At 49.9% G+C, this 23,899-nt stretch overlaps 1 protein-coding gene across 5 annotated transcripts in view; it reads right to left on the bottom strand.

The window, feature by feature from the left end:
- Positions 1–1,637: 1,637 nt before the first annotated feature.
- UBE3C (ubiquitin protein ligase E3C) overlaps positions 1,638–23,899 on the bottom strand; it is a 109,808-nt gene continuing 87,546 nt past the window's right edge. For 4 of the 5 annotated variants that reach the window (XM_055421646.2, XM_055421647.2, XM_055421649.2 and 1 more), the window contains 5 exons: positions 19,304–19,520; positions 12,855–13,039; positions 12,693–12,759; positions 7,958–8,088; positions 1,638–2,942 (listed from right to left, as the gene is read on the bottom strand). In XM_055421646.2, coding sequence (XP_055277621.2) covers positions 2,772–2,942; positions 7,958–8,088; positions 12,693–12,759; positions 12,855–13,039; positions 19,304–19,520 — 771 coding nt within the window. In that variant the 3' untranslated portion in view covers positions 1,638–2,771. Of the gene's footprint in view, positions 2,943–7,957; positions 8,089–12,692; positions 12,760–12,854; positions 13,044–19,303; positions 19,521–23,899 lie in introns of all 5 variants that reach the window. The other variant, XM_055421650.2, reaches the window with a different exon arrangement.

Raw genomic sequence — 23,899 nt, 5'->3', positions numbered from 1 at the left:
TCTACCTGTGAAAGCAAACTGCTTAAGGCCCTCATCAAACCTGTGTAACCCTCCTGTGACGACAAAGCCCAGGGCCCCCCGCTTTCCCACACAGACCCTTCCAGAGTCACAGAGGCCTAAAGGGAAGCAGCAGTCAGCAGAGGAGCCGTCTTGCTCACGGACACACAAGATAAACCGATGAAGCCCAGATGCTCACGGACACAGTTCACACTGTGGCGGCTCAACGCTGAGATGCAGCGTGTGGCCCCAGGGAGGAAGGAGCTGGGCGGGGCCGCTCCCTGTGGGGTGGATGCCGCCTCTGAATTGCTCCCTGCAAGACAGGCTGAGCGAACTCAATCTTCACCTTTCACCCTTTTTTCTTGGTAAAAGCGCAAATCCTTGTTGAATTTCTTTGGGTTACCAAAAACAGGTGCTGAAGTGGATCTTAGTCGGGGGAAACTGGTATTTAATTGTCCCCGTTTCACAGATAGGTAAGCTGAGGTGCAAAGTACTCAGGCCTAAGAACACACCGAGTTTTCTGGAAGCAGAGGCCTCCGGGCGGTCCGCGGCTCTCCGGGGTGCCAGGGCTCCTGGCCGGCCCCACCTCCTTCCTCTCTGCCCTCTCCCGACTGCCCACCTGCGCCCTGCGCCCGAGGTCACCGGCCTTGGTCGTCCGCTCTGGCCACCACCGCAACACCGGGAAGGAGCCTTTGGAAGCCCAGAGTGGGCTCAGCGACTCACCCTGTTTGGGGAGTGGATGTTAACTCCTCCCCGGACAAACTCCAGGGATGTCTGCTGTTCTGTGTGGCACATGAGGCTGTGTGATCCGGGACACCCTTCACTTCGCTACTGAAAGCCTTTCAGACCTGAAGCAGAGGACCTTGGGATAGCTAACTAAGACACCAGTGGAATACTAGTGTGGCTCTAGTTCCAAGCCTTCAGCTTATTTTTCTGCATTACAGTCTGCCTCAGCAGTTCTCCCTGGCACGAGCATGGACACACCAGCACGAGGCAGGAAGCCAGGACGGACCAGGAAATGGCAGACGGGATGATGGAGAAGGGCGAACCTTACTTGAGCGCTTCTTCTCAGTAATGTAACGCTAAGCCCTCGGGGACCCAGCAAGGTGGCAGCTGTCCCTGGCGAGCCTGGCTCTCCCCAGGGCCTAAGCTGGAGGGGCTGATGCAGGTCAGCCTTCTCAAAGCCTCACCTGGGCATTTCAGATGCCAGGCGTCACTGTCTGGTGTATCAGATTCTGAACCATAGCCTGTTATTACCCTGTCTCAACTGATGACATTTTAACAACATGATAAACTGATGTTTAGAAGCTGTGGCTTTACTATGGCACAACGGAACCAATCACAATAATTTGGGGTATGACTCCAACACAAAATTGGGAAAAAATTTAATGCAAATATTTAGCCGTTGGAACATACAAATAAATAAATAAGCTCAGAACAGCCGAGAAAGAAAATCCAAGTAAGAGTAACTGCCCATTTCTCTTCAGGCCCAGATATTCCATTTCTGAAATACTGATAATATACAAATCAATTAATAAGTAAAGAAGATATAGAACATCCAACATAAAACGACCTAAAATAAAAAAATAAAACCAAGGACAAACCCTAATTATTTTATTTCTGTATATCAAGACTACAAATAGCATTTAAACACTTAATTTATTCTCCAAATTAAGAAATTATACATTTTGTTTTGATAATGGTCATTGTCTTAAAAGTGTCATTCGGCTCCCCCACATTTAAAAGGATATTGCTAATTGTGGCCCGTCCCCCACGCCAGCCCAGAGCTCCAGTGACAGCGAACACCGGCCAGCACCTGCGTCCTCCGGCGACGCTCTCAGACGCTCCTCTCGCCAGGTCCTGATAAAGTGCCGAATCCCGAGAGGGAATCCCGAGAGGACCGCCCCGCCGGGCGCCCGCCCCCCGCGCGGCAGCACACGGAAGCGAGGGGGCGGGGCCCGGGCCGCAGTGCAAAGGCGCAGCGCACTTTGGTTCAAGTGACTCGGGAGGGGCTGCGGGCCTCCTCCCCGAGCATCGCTCACGCGGGTCGCACACGCGCAGGGGCAGGACGGAGCTCCCCCCCCACCCCGAAGGCTCTCCAGGCACGAGGTGGAGACAGAAAGGAAGAGAGTGAAGGACCCGCCTCACACACACCCACACACAGGAATGTCCAAACCATCACGATGCAGGTCAGCGGCAGACTGGAAACAAGCATGCTAGTCCCGTTCTGGGGAGATGGCTTAAAAAACACAAATAAAATATTACCATTGTTAGCTATTTTCCAACCTAACCACTTTGGGAAAAGGCAGCAGGAAAAAAAAAAGCCTTTAGTTTTAACAATGAGGCTTGTAAACAATTCAACCACACGAGAAGCAGTGGCCCATGTCTCCCCAGACGCCCGTGTCTCTGCAGATGGGAGCCGGGTCGGAGCAGCGCCCCCCCAGGCGCCGGGTCGCCAGCTTGTGGGGCTTCTCCGCAGCAGAGCCAAAGCTTCATCTTTGGTTAATTTCACTGAGTTGCCACCAGTCTTAAAACTGTGCTCTTCTTGGCAAAATTACTATGTTAGCCACGTGGCATGTAACATTTGTTATTTAAAGTTATTTGAAAAGCAACGTCCATCTAAATACGTGAGCACAACTTAATAAATCACTTAAAAATGCAGGAAGGGGTGGCGGGGAGGGACCCGGGAGAGCTGGGAGTCCAGCGCGAGCGCCCTGCTGGCGGGGGCGCACGGAGCTCCGCCCTCTCCGCAGAGCGTGGGCCGCTGCCACCGCTCAGCTCAGCTCGAAGCCCGCGGCGCACTCGATGGCGTACAGTAGCTTGCTCCGCAGCAGCGCCTCGTCCTGGAACTCGGGGAGCTTCAGCAGGTTCATGCAGGTGCTGGCTGTGGGCAGCCGCTCCAGGTCGGAGCCCCCGTTGTGGATGCAGAACGCGGGGTACAGCTCCTGCAAGACAGCGGGCGCACGGCGTGGTCACCAAGCGCGGCCTGCAGGGAGCCTTTCAGACTCGCGCAGGAAGTGGCGCTGCTCTCGCCTGCCACCCCCCCACCCCGTGGGGACACCTGCTGTTTCACTGCCCTCAAACTTGGCTGCAACTTTCTACCCGATAGTGTGTATGGGCTTCAGGCATAAAGAGGGGCAGAGAACAGCGTGAACAGACGGGACACAGAGTCCCTCTGGTGAAAAGGCCTCTGAAGCTCTTATTTTCTGGCCCTTTGAAAATTAGTTTAAAATTTTAAAAGGTGCAGGGTAGAGCTGAATGTATAAATAAACCTCTTGCTGAAACATGGGAAGGGCAGAGGTGCCGCTTCTCCAGGTGAACTGCAAAGGGGCCCCGGAGCAGGGCGCGGTGGCGGTCTGGGTCAGGGAGAAAAGGCGGCCCCACTGGACACAGGACGCTGGCGGCGCGCTCACAGAGGGCAGCATTTCGGGGTCTGAGAAGCCCAGGGACCTTCCCGGTGGGCCAGTGGTTAAGGCATAAGCTCCCAGCGAAGGGGATGGGAGTTCAATCTCTGGTTGGGGAACCACGATCCCACTCGCCATGTGGCGTGGCCAAAAAAAAAAAGGCGGGAGAAATCCTAAATGGTCTTCAGAAATGTCCCCTAAATCACTGGCACTGCTGCTCTAAAATCACTGCAGTGTTACATAACTATCACGTGAGAATTACATACAACTTATTGTAGGATCCTAGAATTTACCAGAGCAAGCAAGTGAACTATTAATAATAGGAGCCAAGATTAATCACTAGTAAAGAGAGATCCAAATATACGATCAAAACTGACCACGTTTCACCTGGACTCTGGCACCTACACGTTGAATGCAGCACACACTTTTTACCATGTGGGCAAAACTGAACGTGAGCACAGCCCACACACTGCTCCGCTCCATCTCTGCGGGCTTCTCCACTGGGAAACAGAAACCTCATCTCAGCCATCTCTGTGGCAGGCGACGTGCTAAACCACTGTCTTTCCCTAATTACCATTCATGTGCCACTTTAAATGCTGCTTAAGAGGTTTCAATAGAAACCAAAAGAGGAGCAGAAAGAACACTTGTTACATTTATCACCCAGCACTCTGAAGATGCTGAGGGACACAATTTTCTCAAATGCTTGAATGTATTAAAAACACCACATTTGTGAAACAGGAGGATCGCTGTACACACAGTCAGTGCTCAATGGAAAGTCTGAAATACATTTTGCAGATATATGCCACATTTTGGAGAAGGAAATGGCAACCCACTCCAGTATTCTTGCCTGGAGAATCCCAGGGACGGGGGAGCCTGGTGGGCTTCCATCTGTGGGGTCACACAGAGTCAGACATGACTGAAGTGACTTAGCAGCAGCAGCAGCATGCCACATTTTACTGTTTCTTTCATAATGCTAATTCAATTTCCTACTTGGAGTCTCAAAACTTAAAAAAATGAAGTTCTTTGTTGAAATCTGAGTCAAGGGCACCATTCTGTGCATAATTAAGCAGAGTACAACGGGAATTTGCATTAATTCAGAGTGAGAAAAATCATCAATTTATTATGAGGCCTGATGGCAACTGAACAATTTTCTACAGCACTTTAATGATTTCTGTGTCTGTAACAGTCACATTCATTAAGCATATTAAGCTTTAATTAGCTTCAGCAGAAGCTCCTCTTCTCGGCAAACTGGCCACGAGCAGAGGCCTAACTTCCAGATTACGTGCAGCCACCCTGGCTGCCGAGAGCGCTTCAGCCAAGAGCTGCTCTCTGCTTTCAAGTCTGAGTCTGCCACCCCGCCAGCAGGCACCCTGAGCGAACTGGGGAGCACACACATCACAGTGGTTTCCCCAAATCTGGAGTCTAAGGATGACGTCAAAAGCACCAGAAAATGCTTAATTAACCTCACATTTAATATGATTTCAATCACTGAAAAAAAACCCTGAAATAGGATGACTATTTCATGGCTTCCAAAAGATTATTTCTCACGGTACAACGATAACTCAGTTATGATCATACAGGACCATCAACAGGCGACCAAAGAATTTTAACTGCAATTCTACTCAGGACTTGAAACGCTAATACAAGTCCCTCAGCTTTCCCACCCCCAAACCTGTGACATGCCAACTGGCTCCTCCACCGGCCAGAGCATCCAGACTCCTCAAGCCAGACTCCCCATTTCTACCCAAGTGAATGCCTTCCACTCAACTCTCTGATGGAGCAGGTCCTCCAAACTTCCCTTCTTGAAACCACACACTCAGTTTTCTTCCAGGTTTAGTGTGGTTTTTGAAACTGGAAGACACTATAAGCTTTGTCTCTCATTATAAATGTTACTAACAAAATTTCCTAATCATAATGAAATCTTAACATATAAGGATTTAACTCCTGTGACTGTTTATATCACTAGACAATAAAAACTTATTATTGGTGGAAAGCCTTTTGTATTAACTCCATTTATATGAGCCACTGGGCACGTTTCATCTGCATTCTTCCTGCTCTTTAAATGTTCCTACACAGCAGGATTTCCAGACTTCACTACAAGCCTAAGACGAACCAAAAAGCAGAGATGTGCTTCTTTCAGACTGCTGCCCGATTTTTACATCTGGTTTTGCAGATCAGGGCTTAAACCCATCAAGTCCATCCATCCATTTCTTTTGGGAAGAGGAGGGCTTATATCCCAAGCCAGAAGCATCACTAAGTCTCCCTGCAATTCTACATGAGACTTCAAATGCTAATACAGGTCCCCCAGCTTTCCCATCCCCCAAACCTGTGACCCCTGTCTGGTGCCTGGCTTGTACACAGTTCTGCTCCAACTCAGGCTGCGTGTTTTCCTTCCAGTACCTGCGCGTGCTCTTTGCGCGTTCACTGCCCTGACACTCAGCCCGCTCTCATTTCTGTGCCTTCTGCTTTGTGACTGTCGACATTAACCGTGTGTTCTATTATCTGGTAAACACAGGTGGTTCTGGCTGTCCTGTTCTGCAGGCTTTATTTTCTCCCTCTGAGAATTTGGAAGACAGAGAAGGGATTTCAGTTCTGCTGGTATCACTGAGCAATATTACTCACTAATTGCTTCCACTCATATCTTTATTATGCACTGCCCCCCCACCTCCTGTGAAAACAGAGCCGCTGCACCTCTGCCTCAGCCGGCACCCAGGCCTCTGCTTCACCGTTGCAGTTCTTTATCTTACTTGGCTTCGGTGGGTCTGAAGTCCTGGCAGCACGGGAGCCTCTGCTGCGGCGCACGGGCTCAGCTGCCTTCCGGCACGTGGCGTCTCAGTGCTCCAGCCAGGGAGCGAGCCCTCGGCCCCTGCAAGGACGACTCTCAACCACTGGACGGCCAGGGGCGCTCCCACGGCTTTAGTTCTGGGACACTTTTTGGGACACTGGATTAAGCTATTAATGTCAATTAAAAATTTTTTTTAAGTGTAACATACTATTTACTCCTTTAAATGTAGTTTAAATTCAACTTCAGAATGCTGCCATTTCTCCCCCAAAGTTCTGCATTCCCCCCCTTTAAAGGCATTTTGCGTGAAAGGAGCCACACGGTCTCCTGTGCCCCACTCCCTTCACTGACCACAACGTTCTCAATGTTCACACACAGGGCGTCTGCATCGGCACCCCGTTCCGTTTAATTTCTGAGTGTGCCCCACGCCTGGACAGACCACACTCTCTTTCTCCAAGGCCGGCTGTGGGCTGCTGCAGTTCTGTGAGCGCTGTGTGAACACGTGAGGGTGTCTGTCTTGAGTACACGTGTCCTGAGGGTGGAACTGCTCCACTGCACTGAGGGACATTCTCAGATAACGTGACTGGACCACTGAAGACAGCACAGACTGGAGGGAACCGGCCACTAAACACAATGTGCGGCCTCAGAGTGGACTCCAGACCAGGGAGCACGAGGTCCATGGAGGACCCCGTGGGGCTGGAGCCACTGCAGGTGCCCTTGACGCCTGAGGGCAGGTGGAAACAGGCGGCTGGCCCCCTCACTGAGCCGACTCGGGGGGGTCTGGGTGAGCCCTGACCAGTTCTCAGGTGATGCTGAAGCTGATGGTCTCAGGATCATACTTGTGAACCAGGGATTAGATAATCTCAATCTCACTGCACACTCCTTATCTTTGACAGTTTAATTGTGGTTATTAAGAGAGGTTGGTGTTGCAAGAAAAATGTGTGAGAAACATGGTATTTTCAACTTACTTCCAAATGATTCCAAAAGGAAGCACATGAATACGCAATGACAAACCAAATGTCACACAATGTCAACAACTGGTCCCTGAGGGCTGATAAGTTCTCTGTTCAATTGTTACAACTTTTGTATATATTGTGAGTGATTTCAAAGTGAAATAACTGACACATACTCATCAACGAAAGGTTACTGGAAGGCGAACGTCAATCTGTGAGCTTCACAAGCACACCCAATGTACATGCTCCCCTAACTCAGCAATACTTCATGTTATAAGAACCACTGTCTGTCTCTATTAGACCTAGCTTCATTTCTTTTACTGTAAGGAAAACTTCCAAAGCTGTCCCATGACCAGTTTCAACTGATAAAATATTCAGCCAATTTGTGAGATCACCATGAACTACCAGAAACGACACAGTAAGGCCGAGTATCGTGAAATGAGGCCACAGAGAAGCCCTAGAAAAGATCACTCCCGGCGACAGGCACACACTCTGCAGCTGGGAGGGAGGCCAGCCTGAGCGGCGCAGACCCCAGGACGGGTGACGGATGCCGGTGTCAGCCCGCCCCGCTGCAGCGTCTGCTCATGCCTAAGCCTCGTCACAGCGACACCCCAGCAATGGTCAGGACTGTGAACACGGGAAAAAACCCAAACAAAACCGGGTCCAGGTACACTGACAACAGCCAATCCTTCAGTGAAAAGTGACAGCCTGGGCGCTGTGACCGCTGCAGTAAACACTGTTCTCTGAACAAGCCATGTGCGCACTGGCTCACTTGGCCCTCACTGCTCACCCCCCGCACTGCTGGGCCCCGAGCCTTGTACCTTAAATCCCAAGAGGGGGGGCCGGGAACAGCTGGTCACAAACTTGAGCAGTTTGCGCTTCTCCTCGTCCGTGAAGCCCTCCACGACCCTCCAGAAGACCTTGATCACGGGGTGCTCAGCAGAGTAGCCTCCTAGGACAAAGAGGAAGACATCTTCAGGAAAAACAAGGTGAGTGCAGAATTGGGGTTCTCCCAAAGGCACTGGAGTGGCTCCTCTCCGTCTTGCAGGCCAGGGAGGGGCAGCGGCTTGTGGCTCAAAGCCGACCCTATCCTGGGGGATGGTGGGCGAGGATGCAGGGGACAGAAGGATAAAGCGCCGGAGGCCAGACTGAGGGACAAACAAGACGGACTCTGGCAGTAAAACGTGCTGCCAAGGGTCTGAGCCTCCAGAGCTCTGCGAGGAGCTGAGCTTTGGCTTCGGCTGGGGAGCAACCCCTACATAACACAGGACTCGCATGACAGCCACACACCTAGAAACGGCAGACACACGGGGATTTTTAAGAGCGAGTTATTTCACCAACACATCTTAGTATGTCAATTTATCACCCATCCTTCTGACAACAAGGTACAGACCACGGATAACAACCAACCCCAGCACTCGATTGGACCAATGCTCTGAAGAGTAATATCTGCTACTTACAACTTTTAATCTAGTTAAGTGCTTCCTAAAACTAAAATAATTGCTATATATTGTTCCTTCACTGTTAATATACTACAGAAATATCATCAATAAAGTATCTTAAGTGTATTAATTGGCACCAAAATGAATATGGTAATATTTTAAACCTATTTACTGGAATAGGAACAGTTAAGATCGTTAAAGGTAAATGCTATCAGTGCAGACAGGATAATGCAAACAGGCCAAGACCACTTCTGGGCAAGGAAAGGCTGGACTGATGGGGAGGACAATGTGACCTTAGGTATTATCTCCCTGGACACAAACATCAGAGGTCCAATTTAGAGAAATACAAATGAGTAATTACCGAAAGGGGAGATGCAAGCACACGTTTCCATACATATCCGTCTCCAAAGCCTTCTCCCAAGTGACCCTGGAGGAAAGGTGGGGTAACAGCACTCAGCAGAGCGGAGGGCTCTGGGCAGGTGAGTCTGGATGGATGTTTCAGTTGTGGTAAAAGACACATCATAACACCTGCCATTTAAGCCACTGTCAGGCGCGTGACCCCACGCTCACTGCCGTGCAGCCGCCACTGTCCTTTCCAGCCCAACACGCCCATCATCCCAGGCAGATACGCCTGCGACCATGAAGCAGGACTGCCTGTGCTCTTCCCAGCCTCTGGTGACTCTAGTCCAGTGTCCAGGAACCTGCCCCTTCTAGGTATCTCATGTAAGGTGAGTCCGACAATATACATCCTCTGTGTCTGTCATTATTTCACTGATCACCACGCTTTCAAGAGCTCATCCACACTGAAGCGTGTACTTGAACGTCATTCCTTTAAGACTTAATGACAGTCCCACGTTACGTCTAAGGCACACTTCCTTATCATCATCTCAGTGGCTACTGGGGTTATTTCCAGTTTCTGGCTCTTGAACGATGTCTCGTGAACACAGGTGATTTGGCCCCTGCCTCCATCCCCTTGGGTACAGGACCTAGGAGCAGAGTTGCTGGTTACAGAGTGACTCCACACTGAGCTTTCTGGGAACCGCCACTTTGCACAGCTGCCACTTCGCGCTCCCACCAGCAATGAGTGAGGGCTCCAGCTTCGCCACACACTCACCAGCACTCGGCCTCTGTGTGCGCCTCCCCTAGGGCGCTGGTCTTCACTCCCTCGTGGTTAGTGACGCTGAACATCTGGAGCGCACTGGCCTTCGGTCGGATCTTCTTGGCAAAGGTCTACTCAAGTCCTTTGCCCGCTGTTGAACCAGCCTGTCTGCCTATTGAGCTGTAAGGGCTATTAACGCATTCTGGGTTCCAGACCTTCACCAGATACATCATTTCCAAGTGCTTTCTCCCATTCTGAAGGCTGTCTTTTCACTTTCTTAGTAATGCTCTCTGATGCATAAATCTAATTTTGATGAAGTTCCATTTACTTACCTTTCCCTTTTCTGGTCGTGCTTTCGGTGTCATATCTAAGAACTTACTGCCAAATCCAAGGTCATGAGGAGTTATCCCTGTATTCTCCTAAGACTTTTATGGTTTTAGGTACTAAGGTTCTTGAGCCATTTTGAGATAATTTTTGTATATGGTGTGACTTGTGGGTACAGCTTCATTCTTATGCAAAAATCTAGTTGTTCTACAATTTTTATATAACCTGTAAACTTGTCCAAAGAAGTTCTACATTTTACATTGCTACCAGTCAAGAGGGTTCACATTTCTTCACATATTAGCACTGAGTATTGCTGTCTTTCTGATAAGTCATTCCAGTGGGTATGTAGTAGCATCGCACTACAATTCAATTTGCATTTCTTTAATGATTAATAGTGTTCATGTGCTTATTTGCTTACCAGATATTTGTATATATCTTAAGGGAAACACTTTTTTGTTTTTTTTCCCATGTTTTAAAAACTGACTGCTTATCTTGTGTTCCAGAAGTTCTTGATACAACATAATGTGTACAAAAGAACAGAAACCATTATTAGATACATTACTTGAAAATATTTTCTCTTAACCTGTGGCTTGTTTTTTCACTTTTTTGATGGTATTCTTTGAAGCACAAAGTCTTTAATTTTGAGGATGTCCAAATTTCTATCCATTTCTTTTTTCTAGACCACGCTTTTGGTGTACAACTAAACACTCTGCCTAGTCCAAAAGTCATGAAAACTTTCTCCTCTGTTCTTTCAGAAGTTTTACGGTTCTGGCTTTTCACTATGGGCCTCTGACCCTGCTGAGCTCGCGTCTGCGCACTGTGTGAGGTCAAGATCTAAGCACTTCCTTTCCAAGTGCACACCATTCCAGCACCACTGAACTGCTTAAAGTCACTGGCTGTAAACCTAAGGATTTGTTTCTGCTTCCCCATTACTTCCCACCAACCAGTATGCCTACCCTTGTGACAATTCCATGATGTCCTTTTTCTAAAAATACTTTTATATATTTTTGTTTGCGCTGGGTCTTTGCTGCTGCACATAGGCTTTCCCTTATCCCAGCAATCTTGATTCCAGCTTGTGCTTCATCCAGCCCAGCATTTCACATGATGTACTCTGCATATAAGCTAAATAAGCAGGGTGACAATATATAGCCTTGATGTACTCCTTTCCTGATTTGGAACCCATCTGTTTTTCCATGTCCAAATCTAACTGTTGCTTCCTGACCTGCATAGTTTCCTCAGGAGGCAGGCAAGGTGGTCTGGCATTGCCATCTCTTTAAGAATTTTCCACAGTGTGTTGTGATCCACACAGTCAAAGGCTTTGGTGTAGTGACTTAAGCAGAAATAGATGCTTTTCTGGAACTCTCTCGCTTTTTCTATGATCCAACGGATGTTGGCAATTTGATCTCTTCTTTTCTAAATCCAGCTTGAACATCTGGAAGTTCATGGTTCACGTACTGTTGAAGCTTGGCTGGGAGAATTTTGAGCATTACTTTGCTAGTGTGTGAGATGAGTGCAGTTGTGCGGTAGTTTGAACCTTCTTTGGAAGCCCCTACAGTAAGTTTTAAATCAGTGTCAGTTCTTCAACTTTGTTCCTACAAAATGTTTTGACTATTTTATGTCCTTAACGTTTTCACATAAATTTAAAAATCAGTCTGTTGACTTTTACCAAAAAAACCCTGAAAATACTAGAATAACAGACTATGATTAAGGAATAGACACCAAAATAACAGTAGTTGTTTGAAGCAGATTTTTTTTTCTTTTTCACGGCCCTCAAATCTGTAACGTGCAGTTAACGGGCCGACCCTGGTGGTCCCATGCTTCAGACTGCAGGCGACCTTCTCCGTGTTCGCCTCTGGCCAGCGAGGGCTGCTCTCCTCTGTGCTGCATGGGCTCCCACTTCTGGGGCTTCTCTTGTTGTGACGCAGGGACTTCGCAGCTGGGGAGCAAGGGCTAAGCTGCTCCACAGCACGTGGGACCTTCCCAGCTCAGGGACTGAACCCATGTCCCCTGCAATGGCAGGCAGATTCTTATCCACCTCACCACCAGTGAAGTCAAACTTTTGTTAGTGGTCTCTTTTTTTTGAGGGGGGAAGCGGGGTTTAGCACTGTTTTTCAAAGCAGAAGACTGGACACAACCCAATGGCCCTAAGTAGAGGCGTAAGAGGGCTTCGCAGGTGGCACTAGTGGTAAAGAACCTGCCTGCCAATGCAGGAGACGTTAAGAAAATGCGGTTCTATCCCTGGGTCAAGCAGCTCTCCTAGAGGAGGAAATGGCAGCCTACTCCACTGTTCCTGCCTGGAGAATCCCAAGGACAGAGGCGTCTTGTGGAGCCCACGCTGTCACAAAGAGATAAGACTGAGCACAGCACGCGGTGGCTGAAGAGGATGAGCTCTGAAGAGAAAGAGCGGGGTGCGGAACAGCACTCACAGACCAGGAAACAAGAAGGGAGTCTGCGCGTGCGCGCGCACAGGCAAAGACGCCAAGCACAGCGGCTGCTCAGAGCGGCACAGGCCGCGGAGGAGTGGACAGCGGACGAGACAGGGACAGGAGTGGCCTTCACTGTGACCTCATGCTGCCTGGGAGTTAAACCATGTGAACAGACTGTCCACATAAAGAAGCACATTAGAATTACCTTGGAAATGTGACCATGGATAACACATTCAGCAATAATAAACAAGTAGTGATAACATACCTGAATAGTTTGTAAAGGATTTTAGATCCTCCAGACTTATGGGAACTTGTGCACCAGAAATCAATACCTAAAAAAAAAGTTCACGTTATAAAACTTGAGGTGGACTTTAAGAAAGACTTTCATGTCAGGAAACAACTGTGTCCCCAAACACAAGAAGCGGACCTGGATCTCCTGCTGGTCGAACATCCGCAGCCACTCCAGGCTCACCACGTTGGCCAGGCCCTGCCGGAACGCCAGGCAGTGTGGGCGGATCTGCCGGTTCAGCCGGTAGTCAGCCACCAGGTGGATGTACGCAATGCGATTGGCACTGGTCACCGGGATGTCCTTCCCACCAGATTTCAGTTCAACTACCTGTGGATTTAAAACAAGAGTTGGAAACGTCTCCGAGTATGGCCACAGGGCAAAACAAGAGCAAGAAACGCTGATTTCAAGGGAATTTGACTGTGTTGCTCCGCACATGAACATTTTCGTGAAAAGTATGTAAGCAGCACACGTGGCCTCACAGACAGGGAGAGTCCTTTGACGAGGATCTCCAGAGCTTGGCACCGACTCTGTGTCTCAGCTCACTAACCACCCCTGCCTTCTGCAAAGTCCCGAGGGCCGCTGTTACAATGCAATCACGGCATCTCGTTACAAAAGAAATTAGAGGTCACAAACGGCAAAGATATGAACCAAACGATCAGCAAAGGTCAGAAGGGCTTCATTGTGGAGAAAAGGCAATGTAAGGAATTAATGCTGTAGAGATGGGGACTCGTGTGTGCACAAGCAGCATATACCCCCTCTGGATTTCTATGACTACTGTTCAGTCCAGTCGCTCAGTCGTGTCCAACTCTTTGCGACCCCCTGAACCACAGCACAACAGGTCTCCCTGTCCATCACCAACTCCCGGAGTTCACCCAAACTCATGGCCTTTAAGAGTCGGTGATACCATCCAACCATCTCATCCTGTCACCCCCTTCTCCTGCCCTCAATCTTTCCCAGCATCAGGGTCTTTTCAACTAAGTCAGCTCTTCAAATGAGGTGGCTGTACAGCACTGCAGATATGACACAGAGGGCAGAGGTCATCGTCAGGCGCAACTGGTTAGTCCATTTCTGATGCACCTGCAGGCATCTGACAGAACTTCTGCATCGCTGCACAGGGACACACATTCTCGGGTCGAGTGCAGGGTCAGGACCCCGCGGGCCGTCCCTGGGGTACAGTGGGGAGGAGGAGCCGGACTCGGGCGCCCTGCCCCCATTTCAGTACGTGCCACCGAGGAGTCCCTCGGCCCCCAAAGCCCGCTGTCATCAATAAGGTGGTGACATGTACCTTGCCCATCTTGGGGCTGGGACTACGTGAACTCACACAAGTAAAGCTGCCTGACGAAACTCCACAGACGACTACAGACACGGCCACCTGACTTACAACAGTAGACCTGTAGAACCCTGGTCTGCCGGTGCTCACTCTCGGGGACAGGGACGAGGCAGTCTCCACCAAGCATAAAGAAACACAGGCACACCTGAAACCCTGAACACTGCCACAGCGCAGACGGGGCATGGGAGCCGCTGCTAGCAGTGCTACCGAGCGGGGCTCAGACGCCTGGCAAGCGGGGGGCGCCTGGGGTGAGAGCGAGGAGCGCTCAACACCTGCCCGCACCACGGTTTCCTTCTCCGCCTGGGGCCTAGGAGCAGCGCAAACACGACCACCCCTCTTTTAAAAAAATCATCGCTTTACAGAAAAGGTGCTTTAGAACCTGCTGAAAGCTCTACCTAAATGCTCCTGTGGGAACGTTACACAGCCATGAGTGGTCAAAGCCGCCCGCTGGGTCTGACGACACTTCACCGCTCCAGATTCGGGCTCAGAGGTCTGACAAGCCGCCGAGTGGGGTGGGGGGCCGCCTCCGACAGCCCGCTGTCACCCGAGCCGCGACCCTGGCTGCTCTGGGTCACAGCTGAGACAGCCTGGATCACAGGCAGGCAGGTACTAAAGGGGGTGGTGTCCGTGGTCTGGAACACAGACGCCCCACCAGCCCCGTTACCAACAGCATTTCCGGCAACTTTAAAGTGGTGGCTCTGTGGTTCAAGCGTGCCTCTCATGCCACACCAGAAAGGCATCACGTTACAGCTATCCTCGGGAGGTGGTTCTCAGGAGGACCCGCAGCCTGGGATGCCTGCACACCGCTTCCTCCAAGACGCGCAGGCGCAGTCACGCACGCGCAGGGAACATCGCGTACGCACCGTCGCCGTCACGCACACGTCCTCACGCACGCGCCGTCGGCGTCGCCGTCACGCTTGCCCCACCCTCCCGGCAGCCCATCCCCTGCTGGAGGAGTTCCGGTCAACGACTCGCCCAAGGGCACAGAGCAAAGCAGTAAAACCCTGGCTTTAACCAAGGTCTCATGACTCAAGCTCGATGCTTTTCTACAGATGATTATTTATGGATCCATCTTAAACCCTGAGCATTCTCCTCAAAGGAGATATGTGTATAAATCAGTGATCTGAAATATCATGTTCGTTTTTAAGTAGGCGAACAAGCAGCCATATTGATTAAAGAAAAAAAATTTGAGAGCAATATCATTATTCTAAAAGGGAAGATTCATTAACATAAGCTGCTAACATAATGAAGTATTTGCATACTACCAATCTTTAAATCACATTTTATAAACCTAAACCTCTATCAGAGAACTAGATTTTTATATATGTTTCTACAGAAATCCATATGATCTCTCCCCAAATTAGGTACTTTACCAGTGACTCTAATTTTTCCAATTAGACTCTTTAGTATAATTATTCTTATGCATTATCATCTATAATCTCTACTCAGTGGGAATTTCTATGAATAATTGGAACATCTTCACACTTTCACTTTTAACAGATTACAGTATTATCAGTGGCACTTTAATGGAACACTTACATATGCGCCATTCCACCATTCCCATCTATTTCAGAAGGGAAATGGGAAACACCCCATTAGCAAAGGCCTCAGACAGGTTCTTACACAGCCCAGGGCCCAGAGCTTTCATTTCGTGCCCAAGACACCACTAGGTGGGGCCGGGGGGCAGCAACACTGCGCACTGACATTTCCTTCTGACCATGATCAGCCCTGTCTTCAACACCTTTCCCTCTGCAGTGCTGAGGAAGCATTACTTCCTTGTCACTGGTTAGGATTCAGTCCCACCTATTTCTAAAACAGAGAGCTTTACAGACTAAGAGAGATAGAAAACTCAAAAACCACAAAGACAGTCATTTAAAAAATACCAAGAAGGTTTAGACAGAAGGATGTATGACTCCTTGTGTACACTTTCTGCTTCGCTTTTTAGAAGACATCATGATGATGCATAAGCTACAGAACACTTCTGAGTCTAGAGAGTTAGAAATAAAAGGACACGAACCCTCTCCCGTTCTTCGAGGGACTCCTGGTGCCGCACCCAGCACTGTGCAGTGTGTGTGACCCTCAGTGAGATGCCACTGCATACCTGCTGCGAGGGCTGCAGTGTAAGGAACAGAGGGAAAGGGAGCAGGAAACAACAGTGCAGCAGAGCACGTGGAAAAGTCAGACCCTTCCTATGACCCGACGATTCCACTGTAAGGCACACACCTGAAATACCTGAGAACAGGGCCACCTAAGATATTTACCCAGCAATGGTCATGTCCATCAACAGCTGGATAAACAAACGTAATGAGTCCAACAACGGCAGATTCATCAGCTTGAGAAGGAGCTCTGACACCTGCTGTGCATCACGGTGACCCCGGAGGGCACTGTGCTCAGTGAGGTCAGCCAGTCACTGAGGGACAAGCGCTGCCTGCCTCCACTCACGGGGGGGCCTGAGGCCGTCAGCCCTAGAGGCAGACAGCAGAGAGGTGGGGGCCAGCAGCTGGTGGAGGGCAGTTTAGTATCAGAATGTCCCACCCAGCGTACTCCTTCTCCGACTCAAATAAAATCTTAGTTCCAGACACTGATCTACAGAATGTAATTCGAAAGATGAACATTACAGTTCAACTCCTCTCATCAGAACTTTCACTGCCTAACCAAATCATAGTTTCTCTGAATTCTGGAGCTGCCTGACCCAGAGATACCGGCTGACAGAACCAGAACCCCCGCTTCTGCTGACAGCAGACCCAGATGCTTTCTCATCTTTCCCTTTCCTGAAAGTGAAAGTGTCAGCCACTCAGTCATGTCTGACTCTTTGGGGCCCCACAGACTGTAGCCCACCAGCCTCCTCTGTCTGTGGGATTCTCCAGGCAAGTATACTGGAGTGGCTTGCCATTTCATTCTCCAGGGGATCTTCCCGACCTAGGGACTGAACCCGGGTCTCCCGCACTGCAGATGGATTCTTTTCCATCTGAGTCCCAGGGAAGCCCTATCCTAGTAGCTCTGAACAGGTGTAGGTCCAGCGTTCCTGAAGCCTGAGGCCTCGAAAGGTTCTCCACAGCATCTCTACCTACTCTCCTCCGTGACTGCTCAACTTCAGCCTCGTCCAAATGTGTTCACTGACCTGGTGACCCCTTATCATCCATAACGGGGCTCCTTCAGGCAGCCCTCTAGGAGCACTCCTTCTGAGCTTCTATTGTGCTAAACAGCACACATCTCACAACACAGACCGTATCTACCTCTTGTGAGAATGAGTGTGTTCTTACAGTTAAAATACACCTCCTCTGCCAAGCTCAAGACCAGTGCAGTCACCAGTATCTCCTGAGTGACGAAGGAAGAAAGAGCAGCGTGGAGGTAAGCAGGGAAGGAGAGAAAAACATCCAAATGGGCCCAGTGTACGTGTTTGCCAAAATCAACGGTCAGCACTGCGCTGGGGGTCAGGCACCGTGGGGGTGAACTTATGTTCCGTGCCGCCTGGACTGAACACTAGGACCTACTTAATATGCAGTTACTTTTAGGCTGGCAAAGCTGGTAACTTTTGAAAGCCTGGACTAGAAATCAAGTAATAACAAAAAGAGAAGCAATTATGAAGTCTAAAGCTAACACTATTTTCACAGTTAAAATCCAACCATGAGTTGCAAAAAAGACTATCAGTCTAATCAATCTGTGTAAGGACAACAGGAAAGACGCACTTTCCCTGCAAAGGAGACGCATTTGTCGGGAGCCAAGTGTGAATGAGAAAAACAGCTGGTTACTTTAGAAGAGCTAGAATTCTTCTAATCTGACTGAAAATATATTACAAGTATAAACATACTAAGATAATTCTGGAATTCCAAACAGACACCAAGTCACAGCTACTCTTAAACATTTGATTTTTATTCTGTCATTTCTCCTAGTATGTTATTGTATAGTTAAATTCATCACAATCCATTCTCATTAGAATGTTAACTGAAACTATAATATAGTTATGTTTTATGTACAAAGTTTGCTTCAGCTCTTGCCAAATAAAGTGTTAATATTAAATGGAAGAATGGAGAAAACATTTCTGAAAATGAGAATACTGGTGATGGAGTATAACCCAGGAAAAGAGAAACTGATACTGAGAAAATGCGAAATGGAATTATTTTGATCAGGGAGAAAAAAGCATGTTTTATACTACAGTTAGTCAAATTTGCTCTGTAGTCTTAAATTTGAAGTGAATAACACTTCTTCTCCAGAGTCACTCGTTTATCTTCCTTATTCTCTCCAGAATTAACTGCATACTGCACAGGGAAGCAAGAGGCACTTATCTGATTTGCCTGTATGCACTTTGAGAAGTTCTGCAAATCGCAGGAACAGGAGGGAACACCACGACAAGCCCCTGTCCCGCCCCCACCTTCTGCAAGCGTCTCCACATGGCCAGCCCAGGCCCCCTGTGCCTCTACCCACTGCCCCTGCTCTCATGGGCCTAGAATAGTTCAGTATGTATGCAGCACATGAGTGTACATGGCAGTATTATTCATAAGAGCCAAACAAGTGGAAATAACTCAAACGTCCAACAACTGGGAAAGGAAACGTTGTCTATCCATACACCATTTCTGGACGTCACTAGGCCGAAAAAGGGAGGGGAGTGCCAGCACTTGTAACTCCCAGTAAGCGAAGTGCCACAGGCCACATGCCCTGAGACTCCAGGCGTGAAAACTGTGCAGAGGGTAGGGAGGAGCAGGGGCAGGTGTGACCCGCTCACAGGCACACGGTCTCCTCTGTGTGGCCAAAGTGTCCTAAAATTTGGATGTTGGGGCTGGCTGCACTAACCCTCGTTGCACACGGTACAGGGTGGAATTTATGGTACATGGCTTATACCTCAGTAAGGCAGCTATTCCAAAACTGAGTTTGAATCTCTAGTATGTTTTTTTTAGGATAAAAACAGTGAGAGCACCCAGATGGACAGGTTCAGCAGCCAAGAGCCACTCTGCAGGGCGAGGAACCGAGAAGCACCTCCAAGCCCGAGGCTCCAGAAACGAGGCAGAAAGGCAGGGTGCCTCCCAGCCGCACGCAGGAGGGGTAGCTGAGGCGGCACTCGGCCCGCTCGCTGAGCTCTGGCTCTGCTCTGCGGTTCTCTAACTGAAATGTGCACAAGCTCCCAGAGCATGAAGCCCGCGTGTGCACGCAGAAGGGGACGCCCAGGTGTGCCGGCTCCTCCTGCCTGCGCCTCTCCGAGGACGTCGTGTCAGCGTGCGCGCGCAGCAGGACACGAGCGCGTGCGCAGCCCCGGCCCCACTTGCCTGCGCCTCTCCGAGGTCATTGTTCACCACAGTGAAGTTCAGCCCCAGCTCCTCCACGTCCCCCTCGTAGCTCTTGAGGAAAAGCAGGTTCCTGTACACCTCGGGGTCTAAGGACGCCAGGTGGTGGATGTCCACATCCGCGCTGGTCCCCAGCAGCTTGGACAGGAAGAAACCGGCAAAGGGCAGCTCCACCAGCATGTTCTCATAGAGAGCCTTTGAACGAGAGCAGGGACCGCTGGTTAGCATTTCACAGGGCCGCCTCTCATCCTTCCTACAAGAGACCGTATGTTCAGCCTGGTCTCCACCCCTGAGACAGCCGACTCCTCCCCCTACGTGGCCGAGGATGGCAAGTTTCGCCACGTGCCAGCCCGCAGTGCAGGCGTTCTCACACACGCACCATGCAGAGAGCCCGACGCCAGACGGCAGAGGGCTCGAGGGCTCACGTATGGTGGGTGGGGTTCTTCAAGGGCCACCTCTTCATGCGACAAGACCCTGCCAAGTTTTTTCTATGAAGTGCTCTGCAGGTGGATCAGTCTCCCAGGGCTGCTGTAATAAGTGTGCCGACCAGTGGCTTCAAACAACACAGTCTGGAAAGGTCTGAACCCAGGTGTCAGCAGGCCAGGCTCTCTGGGAAGGTCCTGCCAGCTGCAGGGCTGCTGGCCCCCCGGCCTCTGTGGGGCTGCTCCCTCGATCTGCTCTGTCCCTCACCCTGCCCTTCTGTCTTTGAGGCAGACACCAGTCACTGGATCCTGGGACCCATTCCACTGAGGATGACCTCCGCTGAAATTGCTTACATATGCAAAGACGTCTTTCCAAGTAAGGTCACACTCACAGGGACAGGGCTTCCCTGGTGGGTCAGCAGTCTTTAAAGAATCTGCCTGCAATGCAGGAGACCTGGGTTCAATCCCTTGGCTGGGAAGATCCCCGGGAGAAGGCAACAGCTGCCCACGACAGTACCCCTCCCAGGAGAAGTCCACGGACAGAGAAGCCAGGCGGGCTACGGTCCAGGGGGTCACAGAGAGTGACTGAGCGACGGTCACTTTCTCTCACAAGTACAGGGTATCAGGATCTGAGTGAGTCTTCCTGGGGGTCACAATTCCACCCACAGTGGCAGGCAGGCCAGAGCGCCGCGGTGACCAGCCCTCCCCTCCGGATGGAGCACCGTGAGCGCAGGCGTGGGCATCACGTGCCAACGTCGGGTGTCCTGTAATTTTCGGCGTCAAGGAAGACGACTATTGTTTAGATTTTTTCCCAACCATCAAATGGGGAGAAAGCAGCATTCTTAGCTCAGCCAGCCGCTCTTCCCGCAGAGAGGTCGCCGCCTGGCCACACCGACACCCACCAAATGCTAACACAGGGTTCATGAGATGGACGTGTGTGACGTCACTTCCGCCCTGCCCACCTCCCTACATGGGATGGCAGGCTTGTGCCAAGGCCCACCTGGGAGGGGCCCTTCCGTGCGGACGCGGCCAGCACTGCTGCACCCTGGACACCATCTCACACGTGGGGCAGTCTACAATCATGACCCTTACACGCACCAACCTTACACCTTCGCGTGAGGCTCAGATACCCTCTGAGACCCACAGATTAACTTTCACTCACTGATGTGACTAGAGAAGACTACAAAATAGCCATGGAACGTCTCCCAGAAGAGAAAGTCCTCCCAGAGGCGAACATCCAGAGGGCACTGCGTGGGCTCCGGGACACCACCTCCCCAAGGGCGGTCACCGCACTTGGGATTCAGGCTCGCCCTCTGCCCTCCAGCTATGTCCCCGCACTTCTCTTTCTGATTTGAAGACTGACGATTACTCAGTTCTGAAGAGAAGGCAAGAAAGGCTTTCTTAGTGAGAGAACGAGTAATAAAGCGGTAACTGGCACTTGGGCCCTCTCCTGACGATGTAAAGAAGGGCTGTTTCGAGAAGCCAGGCTTTGCCTCAAGTTAAGGACGGCCAACACTATTAACCTGGCCCACTTAAGAACCCCATCACTTCTAACGAATGATGCCGTCAAAGCTAAGGAGCATTCTGCAGAGGCGACAAGACTGATCCCAGGTGTCGAGAAAAGCCTCATTTGTACGGTGGTCTGTGAGTAAACTCAGAGAGTAAATCATTGGGTGTTGAGTATGGAAGGTCATTGTTTGCCATTCCTGCATTAGTAACAATAAACTTGTGAGGTCCACTCAATCCATCAGAGCTACCTGAATTTTAAACAGAAACTCCACTGTGACTCATAAAATGTAAATGCACAGGTATAATTTTTTACACGAGGCAGGTTTAAACCTTTAGAGCATTTAATATACAAGCACTAATAAATGATAGCACTAAAAACTGTGACTGCATCAGCTAAATGGATTATAAATTAAATTTCCATAATGTATGCAACTGAGATACAGATGTAAGCATAAATCAAGGTATTTCCTAAACACAGGTTAATTATACAACTTCAAAAACTGCCAATTTTTTATGCAAAATAATCCACTTAGCATTTTTCACGTTGGCCTCAATCCCCAGTCTGCTGCACGCTTGTTCCTAGAAGCGTATCAATAACGCCTGTCATGAAAACACAGCAATAGGTATATGGAGAAAACCTGTAACGTATTTTTCAACTGTCTGTCTTTTATGAGTGTTTATAGCTAGAAATTGTGCCAAAATGATCTGAAATAAAAAGGATTAATTACAGTAGAAGCCTTTTAATATAAGTGAGTGCAGTCGCCATGCAATTAATGCAAACCGGGGCCCTGCCTGGACGGGTGGTGTGAGCCGCATCTCAGGCTGGATCTGTTTGCTGCCAAATAACTTCAGTAATTTACTACATTAAGAATCAATAAAAAAAATAATGCTTTTCAAATGCATCTCTATCAATCTTCAGGTAGTTCTAAAGTGAACATTTATAACTTAATCTAAAAATTATATCAGAGATGTCCTGTTTTAAGGCCACTCTAATTGAACAAGGAGATAATGATTTTAATTATTTCAGACCATGCTAACCTTGGAGTCTACAGAATTAAAGGTATGTAAAATAAGGATGTGAGCTGACACTAATCTGCTGTGTAATTAGCAGCTGCGTCTCAGAAGTAACGGCGAGCTGCAGGCGTGCTCTCTGACTGGGCTCCTGCGGACTCAGGGTGCGGCTCCTGCGGGCGGGGGCGCTCCTGGCCGTGTGCGAGTGCACCGATGGTGCCCAGTCACAGAGCACAGCGTGAGTGCCCACTGCGTGCAGGGCCTCCATCAGCAGGATGGAGTTCTGCATTCACAGGCTGGTTTGCAGAAACCACTGACTCTCTTCCGAGACATTTCAGGTTGTCAGAATTACTCACATGGAGATTCGCCTCAAGTCCTAACTGCTTCCTCCTTGAGCTCTGCCCACATGGCTGCCTGACCCTCAGTGGGCTGTGCATGCTGTGTGTCGGCTCTGACCTGCCCCTCACCATCTAGGGGGACGAGGCGTCCCACCAGCCCTGGAAGCAAAGGAGAGACTTACTCGATCACTGCAACCGGTAATCTGCACCGAGGGTTTGACAGCTTTCTTTCTGAAAACAGCCTGTTCCCTTCTGAAAACCTCTGAGGATGCCGGGTGGGTGGGAGGTGAGACGTCACGCCTCCAAGCCGGTTCTCCCCACTGGGCATCGGGAAACCCAGCCGGGCACACAGCCCCTGCCCAGCAAGGGCCCACTCCCGGCCGCTCCCCCAGCTCAGGCTCCTCCAAGGCTGCTCTGCCCACCAGCTGATAGAAGTCACATCCCATTTCTACCCACGATAAGTCAGTACTGGTATATTCAGAGCTGTGCGGCCATCACCCTCCAAATGAGTTTTAAACATTTCACCCCCCCCAGCAGAAACCTTGAGCCCTGGGCTGTCACTCCCTCACTCCTGCACCCCCAGCCCAGAACTCCTGGAAGCCTTTTCTGTAGCCACACGAACTTCTGGGTGAGGCACCCAGCCCCGGGGCAGCTCTGACAGTGCCCTGCCTGAGTTCCTGCCGCCCGTGGCCATCTACACCAGCAGAGGCCAGGAGGCCTGCTACCCTCGTCTCTCTGACCTCCAGGGGTGGCACCAGGAGTCCCTGCCTGGTCTGTCTCACTCACAGAGGAGCTCATCAGCCCCCAGCCACCTCCCAGAGAAGTTACCCCGATGTGAGGAACAAGAGCAGCAATACACATCTTCACCTGGCTCGCTTTTCACAATGACTATTCATTTATCTTTAAAATGTATTTATTTGGCTGGATCTTCACGGTGGCACATGGGGTCTCTAGTTCCCTGACCAGGGATCGATCCCAGGCCCCCTGCACTGGGAACAAGGAGTCTTAACACACTGGACCACCAGGGAAGTCCAAAAAGTGACTATTTAAATGTGTAGAGGGACTTAAATGGGCTTATTTTATTTTTTAGACAATTACTGTGCTTACTGCACAAATAAAGGCCAAGGAAAGACACACAGTACACTTTAAGCAGCACCAGCAAAAGTCTGTGTTCCTAATATTCCCGGTGAGAATCTAACATGGCTTAGAAAAAGAGAAACATGACCCATGTTAAACTAGTGTGTGGGAGGGCTTAAACATGTGAGAAGGGAGTCCACGCACAGAAGCCACTGAG

This window comes from Moschus berezovskii, chromosome 3 (genome assembly GCF_049115385.1).
Source record: "Moschus berezovskii isolate FMDL1 chromosome 3, NW_MosBer_1.0, whole genome shotgun sequence".
NCBI lineage: Eukaryota > Metazoa > Chordata > Mammalia > Artiodactyla > Moschidae > Moschus > Moschus berezovskii.
This window is presented reverse-complemented; position numbering and strand designations above follow the sequence as displayed.